At 37.5% G+C, this 8,988-nt stretch overlaps 1 protein-coding gene across 4 annotated transcripts in view; it reads left to right on the top strand.

Moving 5' to 3' along the window:
* The window catches only part of LOC115222889 (probable E3 ubiquitin-protein ligase HERC1), a 122,957-nt gene that overhangs the window by 102,436 nt on the left and 11,533 nt on the right, over window positions 1-8,988 (top strand). For all 4 annotated transcript variants that reach the window (XM_029793273.2, XM_036511903.1, XM_036511905.1 and 1 more), the window contains 8 exons: window positions 103-248; window positions 2,433-2,624; window positions 3,062-3,200; window positions 3,619-3,800; window positions 5,365-5,520; window positions 6,704-6,929; window positions 7,852-8,096; window positions 8,670-8,900. In XM_029793273.2, coding sequence (XP_029649133.1) covers window positions 103-248; window positions 2,433-2,624; window positions 3,062-3,200; window positions 3,619-3,800; window positions 5,365-5,520; window positions 6,704-6,929; window positions 7,852-8,096; window positions 8,670-8,900 — 1,517 coding nt within the window. The remainder of the gene's footprint in view (window positions 1-102; window positions 249-2,432; window positions 2,625-3,061; window positions 3,201-3,618; window positions 3,801-5,364; window positions 5,521-6,703; window positions 6,930-7,851; window positions 8,097-8,669; window positions 8,901-8,988) is intronic.

Here is an 8,988-nt window from a genome sequence, read left to right as displayed (position 1 = left end):
ATGATAGTAATTGTGATGATGGTGATGATGATGTCTGTTGCAACCCCATCAAATTAATTCCAGAGTTTCTATAAATCTAAAGCCCTTGTTTGTTTGTTTCAGGTCGATCATACGTTGCCGCTGAGTGGGAATGGCTTCTCAACTATTCCACGGCCATAAAGTCAGCCACAGCCCTGCACCGTCGCTCCAAACTGCCTGACATATTTCCTTTGCTGGGATATGAACCACAACAACATGAAGACAATCCTGTAAGAGAAACCTATAAAAACCTACGTCTGTGGTGGCACAGTGTGCGTGGGGGGGGGAGTGTTGTTTCTTTCTATGCACAGGGGTTGGACAAAATAATGGAATCACCTTAAAATTTCAAACAAATTCATTTTAATATGGGAAAGAACCGCCTTTGGCAGTAATTACAGCTTGAATTCTACGAGGTATGGACTCATACAAAGTTTGAATTGTTTCGAAAGAAATTTTTGTCCATTCTTCAGCTAAAACTGTTCCCAGTTCTTGTAGTGATGATGGTGGAGGATATCGACTCCTTGCTTGTTTTTCTAAAATGCGCCATAAATGTTCAATAATATTGAGATCTGGGGACTGTGGTGGCCAGATAAGATGTTTGACTTCACTAAAATGTTCCTCATGCCATTCAGTAACAACTTTAGGTGTGTGAATTGGTGCATTATCATCCTGAAAGATTGCATTTCTTTCCGGAAACAGTTCCACAACCATAGGAGGAATTTGATCAGATAAAATGCTTAAATAGTCTTGACTATTAATCCTGCCATGAAAGGAAACCGTTGCGCTGGCAGATTTCCAAGATACAGCCCCCAGATCATCACAGATCCTTCTCCATGTTTAACAGTTGGAAGAAGGCAGTCTGGGTCAAATGCACCTTTTGGCTGTCTCCACACATATACTCAGCAGGTGGTCAGAAATAAGGTAAAGGATGGCTCATCTGAAAAAATAACAGTCTTCCATTGCTCTAGGGACCAATTCTGTAGGTTTTTACTCCACTCTGAATGCTTTCTATCATTTGTTTTTGAAAGTAGTGGTTTTCTGATTGCAGCCCTCCCGTGAGAAAGTCAGAGCTCATCTCATCAGATGCCAGTGCTGCCTGACTGGCGTCTGTGTCGGTGACACGTAAAAGCACCAACTGATCATGGCTGTTTGCCAGCCTCGTCTGGTCCCTGTGCCGGTGGCATGTAAAAATCACCCACTACACTCACGGAGTGGTTGGCGTTAGGAAGGGCATCCAGCTGTAGAAACACTGCCAAATCAGACTGGAGCCTGGTGCAGCCTTCAAGGCTTTCCAGACCCCGGTCGAACCGGCCAACCCATGCTAGCATGGAAAACGGACGTTAAATGATGATGATGATGATTCATATACATATATATATATATATATATATATATATATATATATTCATATACAATTTCAAAATAAGGTGATTAAAATGAAAATATGCAACAAGGATAATATAATAAGGATTTTAATTGCCTTATTTTGAAATTGTATGGATAATACCATACTAAATTCTGGTGTTTCAATTTAGGTACCATATTCATATATATATATATAAATATATATATATATAAACATATTAAGCAACAATAATAATAAATCAAAAAAACATAAAAATAAACAAGCTCTTGATGGCTTTATAGATATTTCCAAATTATGATGCTATGATGCTAGGTGATTCCATTATTTTGTCCAAGCCCTATATATATATAAGCCTGGAAGGATATATTCATAAACATATACACTTTACACTTTACGCTTTTACTTGTTTCAGTCATTTGACTGCAGCCATGCTGGAGCACCGCATTTAATCGAGCAACTCGACCCCGGGACTTATTCTTTTGTAAGCCCAGTACTTATTCTATCGGTCTCTTTTGCCGAACCGCTAAGTAACGGGGACATAAACACACCAGCATCGGTTGTCAAGCAATGCTAGGAAGACAAACACAGACACACAAGCACACACACGCATATATATATATACATATATATATATATATATATATATATATATATATATATATATATATACGACAGGCTTCTTTCAGTTTCCGTCTACTAAATCCACTCACAAGGCATTGGTCGGCCCGGGGCTATAGCAGAAGACACTTGCCCAAGGTGCCACACAGTGGGACTGAACCCGGAACCATGTGGCTGGTAAACAAGCTACTTACCACACAGCCACTCCTGCGCCTATATATATATATATATATATATATATATATATATTCATAAACATATCTATATACATTCATATGTGTGTGTCACTGGGATTAAGATAATCAGCTTACCCCCACACCACCACAAATTACAGGCCTTGTGCTAAAATTTGAAATTATTTTTCTTATTTATTATTTCGAAGTTTTTTAGTTTGTTTTTTTTAAAGTTTTCTTTTTTTTCCTTTTTGCAGTCTGCAGGATACTGGGATTGTGCAAAAGATGCTCAAGTAATGGCCTGGGCCACACAGAAACCAGAAGACTGGCAACTCGGCGGCAAGTGTGAAGGCTACCTGTGGGGAAGTGGCCGACATGGTCAAATGTGTGAAGGGGGTAAATTTGCCCATGCTCCAACAAGGGTACCATCCTTCTCTTGTGCTCAGCAGGTAAGGACAGCCACTTCACAGTGCATTTTTATTTTATTATGTTTGTTTTTATGATCTTATCAAAAGAGGAAATCGATAGGGATCTGCCCCTGTTAGGTTGTACTGTAACATGTAACCCTAATGTGTAAAATTTCAACTTGTTAGGACAGAACTATATGTATTTGCATACCTATATATATATATGTATGTGCATCTACACACACGCATGCACACACAACTACCTACATACACATATGCATTTACATGCATACATACATATGTACATACATAAATATGTACATTCTTACATATATAAGTGCATGCATACATACATATATATATATATATATATATATATATATACACATGTACACACACATGTTTAGATTTAATCCCTCCCAATATTGCAAAATGTTTTCCATACCAGCCCACCACTATTGAATGTGTTTCATTTACAGATAATCTGTGGCCAGAATTCTACATTTGTAATCCAAGCTAATGGCACCGTAATGGCCAGTGGAGAAGGTAGTTATGGACGATTAGGACAAGGAAACTCCGATGATCTCCATTCACTCACCGTCATCTCATCAATGCAAGGTACTCTCTCTCTCTCTCTCTCTTCCTCTCTCTCTCACCCTATTTCAGTCTATGCCATTTCACATTCAATATGGAATAATCCAAAATAAGAGTAATTCCATTCAAAATGGAATAATTTTGTTCAAAATGAAAATAGAAATTACAGTATGTTTGGCATTATATCATTCCATTTATTGTCATTTTATTACACAAAAATTTGTTTTTATTATTAGTGCTGCTACATAAATAATTAAAGCAAAAAACTGTATTTTTTATTCTCATTTTGAATGGAATTATTCTCATATTGAATGTGAAATGGTATATGTCTCCCTCCTCTCTCTGTAGCTTGCTACCTAACACATACTAAATATTAAATGTGTAAATCAACGCTCCATCACACAGTAATCTATTCAATGGTTTTGTCTGTCTGTGTGTCTAGGTTTTGTGATAACCCAACTTGTAACCTCCGTTGGATCCGATGGTCATAGTATGGCCCTTGCTGAGAGTGGTGAAGTCTTCAGTTGGGGTGATGGCGATTATGGTAAACTTGGTCATGGAAACAGCGACAGGCAGCGCCGGCCTCGACAAATTGAAGCTCTCCAAGGAGAGGAAATTGTTCAGGTTTAATATTCTTCTAGCTTTTTTTCCCTGTTTTCCTTTTCTTCTTTCTGTAACTTCATCTTTCTTAGAAATAATTTCAATTCTTTTGTTTTGTTGTTTCAACACCATAGGAATTTCGTTTTTTTTTTCCACAACTTTCTTCAATTGTGTCAATGATGATGATAATGATGCTGTTTCATAGAGGTAGTGGTTGTTGTCGTTTAACCCCCAGGTCAGTCCCAATCCAGTAGGTCTATGATCAAAGGTATTCTAGCTGTGACCATCCTGTCTCTAATTCAGGCATAGTATATCTAGGACTACATTATGTAATGTTGCCTTTCTTGTTGTTTCACCCCAGGTTAGTCATCATCCACTACAGCTATGATCAAAGATGTTCAACTTTAACCCTTCCATCTTTTATTCATCATGTATCTAAGACTACATTATCTAATGGTGTTCCTCCTTGTTGTTGTTGTTGTTGTTGTTTAACCCCAGGTCAGTTTGATCCAGGAGGCCTATGATAGAAATACTTTAACTGTGATCAGGCATAATGTATCTAGGACTGCATTATCTAATTAACATTTTGAGCTCTGATCCAGCTAACCTATGGCCAAATATACCCGAGCTGTCTTTTATTTGGACATAATGTATCTAGGACTACAATGTACTACGTGTCCTTCATTTAAGCTAGTTGGCTTTGGATTTTGAGGGAAATGTTTATAAAGTGATTAAAAATGTTTAAAATTTAGTAAAGATGTTTAAAAAAGTATCATTCAAGCACGAATAAAAATGTTTTTTCAAAATTAAGAAAGAAAAAGCATCACTATTTATGTTTGCATAATGTTTTTACTCAGTTTATAAGCATTTTCGATAATTCTTTTAACATTTTCAATAAAGATGTTTGTAAAATGATTAAAGATGTTACATTAATTATTCTAGGTTTTTAACCCTTTTACATTTAAACCAATCATATCTGGCCCCTAATCTACTTATTTTACGCTCAAACCAACCAGATCTGGCCTCTCACACCTACCCTACAATGTTATTCTAAAAATAAATAGTCACATCATTGAAATCTCAAAGTTACAAGATAATGCATGACTAATTCAAAACAATGAGAATAAATAAGGATTACATTTCCTTGAGTAATCTGAATGCTAAAGGATTAAAGCTGATTAAGATATTAACCCTTTTGTTACCAACCTGGCTGAAACCGGCTCTGGCTCTGAGTACAAATGTCTTGTTTTCATAAGTTTTGAATTAAAATCTTCCACCAAACCTTAGTCACATTTTATGTTCCTAGCTTAATGATAACCAAGTTATTTTACTAAATTCTTTGTTATATTTAAAGTAATTAAAAGAAACGCAGAGCATTTCAAAAGAAATACAGTAATAAAAGGGTTAAAGATTAAATATAAAATATTAAAACTGTTTTGTAACGAGAAACAACCACTAACTTCAAAAAAAAAAAACCAGAACAAATTTGATGTTTGATGTAAATGATTGTTGTAACTTTTAATGTGCATCGGTGTGATGTGAGGACAGCATCCTGAACCATCTTCTCTCCGTCTCTCTTATTCTTCAGTTGGCCTGCGGATTCAAACACAGTGCTGTTGTCTCTCATGATGGTGTGTTGTTTACGTTTGGTAATGGAGACTATGGGCGTCTAGGCTTGGGTTCCAATTCCAACAGGAAAATTCCAGAAAGGGTAACAGCTTTGGAAGGTCACAAAATAGGCTACGTAAGTAAACTGTCTCCTCCTTCTTTTGCAGATAATTCTTATAAAATTCCATTTCTAGGTTTGCGTTAAACTTTGCTGTTGACTTGTTGCAAGTTGTCATCTGGCCATTTTTGTCATCAGCATCATCATCGTTGTCGTCATCATTGCTATCATCATCATTGTCATCATCATTGATAGTAGCAGTAACAGCACAGTGGGATTTAATGTCTGCTTTTCTCTGCAGTCATGGGTTAGGCAGGATTTTAAGTCTAGTTTCTATGGCACGGGTGGCAGGCGTAAGATATTTGCCTCTTTGAGGTTACTTGATCTGCTAGGCACAGCAGTCAAATTACCTTCGAAGTGCACACAACAGGAAAAAGGAAGAACACACTACTCAGTGATGGGATTCGGGATAGAGTATTTCTGAAAACAAGACTGGAGGATCATGATTGGAGTGTCTTTGATCAGGACTGACCTGGAGCAACAACACTACCTAGTCATTGTGTGTTGTGGGGAGGGTCTTTAGCAGGGTTGACCCTTTTGTGAGAGCCTCCTGTTCCCTATCAGTCATTCTTTTATTCCCTTACACCCATCATTCTACTACTCTGCCATACCAGTCATACATGTGGCCCTGTACCATTGTGATGAAGGTGGTCATAAATACAACAATGGTGGTGATGATGATGATGATGGCATACAAATTAGTTGTCTTATATATTGATGGTGATGATGATTAAATATAATGATGTTAATTAATTGCAACGACAATGATAAGGACATGCTAATTGGATATAACGATGTTGAAGATGACATGCAAACATAGTGTTGATGATATTCTAATTAAATGCCATATACTTTGATGTTGATGTGGATGAAAATTAAATGTAATGGCTATGAAATTTAATTAAATATTTTATAATGATTTTGATGATAACATGTAAATTAGATGCCTTATATGTTTGATGATGGTAATTGTCTTGTGAGGAGGAGGATGACCAACTAATTATACATAATGATGTTGATGATGCTATGGAAATTAGATATTTTTCATGGTGTTAACGATGATATAATAATGATGATATGTTAATTAAATAGTTTCCTATCAATGCTAAAGCCATCAATATATCATTGCTGTCGTTATCATTGTTAATATATCATCTTCGTTATTGTTATCCTACTAATGAAACCTATTTCTTGTTGCCAGGTGGCCTGTGGATTGAACCATTCATTGTGTGTGTCTAAAGATGGATCCACAGTGTGGGCGTTTGGTGATGGAGACTACGGCAAACTTGGACTTGGCAATTGTGCTGCTCGCTCCCTACCGACCAAAATCGAACTCCTCCAGGGTCAGACAATCAAAAAAGTGTCCTGTGGGGCCCAGTTCTCCATTGCACTCACCAAAGATGGCAAAGTATTCTCATGGGGTCAAGGTATGGATTTCCCATCAAACCCTTTGCATTCACTCATTTCTTCATGTTCCACTTTTGCAGCATGCCTGTCATTCCATGCACCAGTGAGAGCTTCTTTGTGGTCATACTACCTGATAAAAATAGCAGCCAAATCCCCTTCAAATTACATGCTACTACCTTAGAAAAGACCATCCTCATCATTGTTTTAGCATCTACTTTTCCATGCTTGTATGACTCCGATGAAATTTATTGAGGCAGATTTTCTGTAGCTGGATGCCCTTCCTGTTGCCAACCCTTATCTCTTCCCAAACAAAGTAGTACTTCCCCATGGCCAGACTTGTTTTCCACAGAAAACTAGAAGTAAACAACATTACTTGTATAATGATGATGATGCTCATTTGCATGATTCCAAGACACAGGCACACACACAGACATAAGCATATGTAAATATACATACACATACAAATGCACAGACATAGATACACATACTTATATAATGGGTTTCTTTCAGTTTCTGTCTACCAAACTCATCGAAAAGGCTTTGATCAGCCTGGGGCAATACTAGCAGACAAGGTGCTGTGCAGTGAGACTGAACCTGAGACCATATAGTTGAGAAGCAAGTTTCATTACCATTCTGCCATACCTGCACCTCAACCAAATGTGATAATGTGGGACCAGCTTTCCCTGCATTTAGGCAGAAGATGAGATGGTCATAACTGGAATGTATTTGAACTGACACTAAATAACCACTGCCACCTCCACCAACAACTATGCCAAAATTCCCTCAATCTAGTTATTCTTCCATTCCCTTCCTCTAGTCATTTTACTATTCTATCACCAGTGGATGGTCAAAGAGAAAACCTTAATCTCACTCTTGAGTCCTAATATTCTGTTTGTTTGTTTGTTTGCCTAACCATAACATCCCTCTTCTTTTTCTCCTCAGATCGATTCATTGGTTTACCGGAGCCATTGTGGAGAAACCATACGAAACCTCAGCAGATTCCAACCCTTGCTGACTTCTTCATAATAGACATCGACGTTGGCTCTGAACACACGATTGTCCTGAGCAACGAAGGTGATGTATGGGTGTGGGGCAGCAATGCAGAAGGCCAGCTGGGAAATGGCACAACAAATAGCATCCGAGAACCACAGAAGATTGCAGAACTTTCTGGCAAAAATATCAGACAAGTATGTAAGATTATTTCATATTGATTTAGTACAGTTGATCTCAGTTTAGTTAAACTACACTCAGTGCAGTTTAGTTGAACATGGTTCAGTACAGTTTAATTGATCCCTGCTCAAATGAGCTTAGTTCAGTACAGTGAAGTTGATCTCAGTTGAATTGAACTACACTTGGTGCAGTTCAGTTGAACATAATTCAGTGGTTCTCAACAATTTTTTGCCTCTGAACCCCTTTGATTCCTATTTTATTCCACTGTACTGCCATAACCATTTAGTGTATATGAAAAAAAGTCCTTCTGTTTTATTGTTTTTTTATTGTTAAATATTGTTAGGAAACGTATTGAAAAAGAATTGTTAAAATATTTTGTGCATTGTAGAAATATAAAACATAAAACGTATATTAGACACACCCCAATATTCAGAAAAAAAAGTCTTTAGTGCATAAAAGCAGGTAATATAGGCCCAGCTTTGCATAGAGGTCCCAGAGTGATTTTTTTGAGACATTTTTTTTAAGGAAATGTATGTTTTATATAACCTTCAAGTACAACAACAACAAAACCCGGATTTCTTTATTTGCAGATTTCTGCTGGTCGCACGCACAGTGCTGCGTGGACAGCACCTCCTCCGGTGAAACATACCCCTGGCAGTGCCACAGACCTACAACTGGGCACCCCAGAGAGCATCCCTCCCCAGTATGCCTTAATTAAAGAGAACAGTATCGAGGATATTCGGCTACGTCTCAACTTACTTCATCGTTTCTCCAACTTGATGTACACTTCATGGCGACTCTTCAATTTGATACCAAATCATGTAAGTTACAGCCTTCGTCTTTGTCTGTTGGGTTGGTCTGTTTGACTGACTGTCTTGATACCAGAATCTCTCTCTCTCTCTCTTCCTA

This window comes from Octopus sinensis, linkage group LG21, assembly GCF_006345805.1.
Source record: "Octopus sinensis linkage group LG21, ASM634580v1, whole genome shotgun sequence".
Lineage (NCBI taxonomy): Eukaryota > Metazoa > Mollusca > Cephalopoda > Octopoda > Octopodidae > Octopus > Octopus sinensis.
Note: the sequence above shows the minus strand (reverse complement) of the source record. Positions and strands in the feature narration are given on the sequence as shown.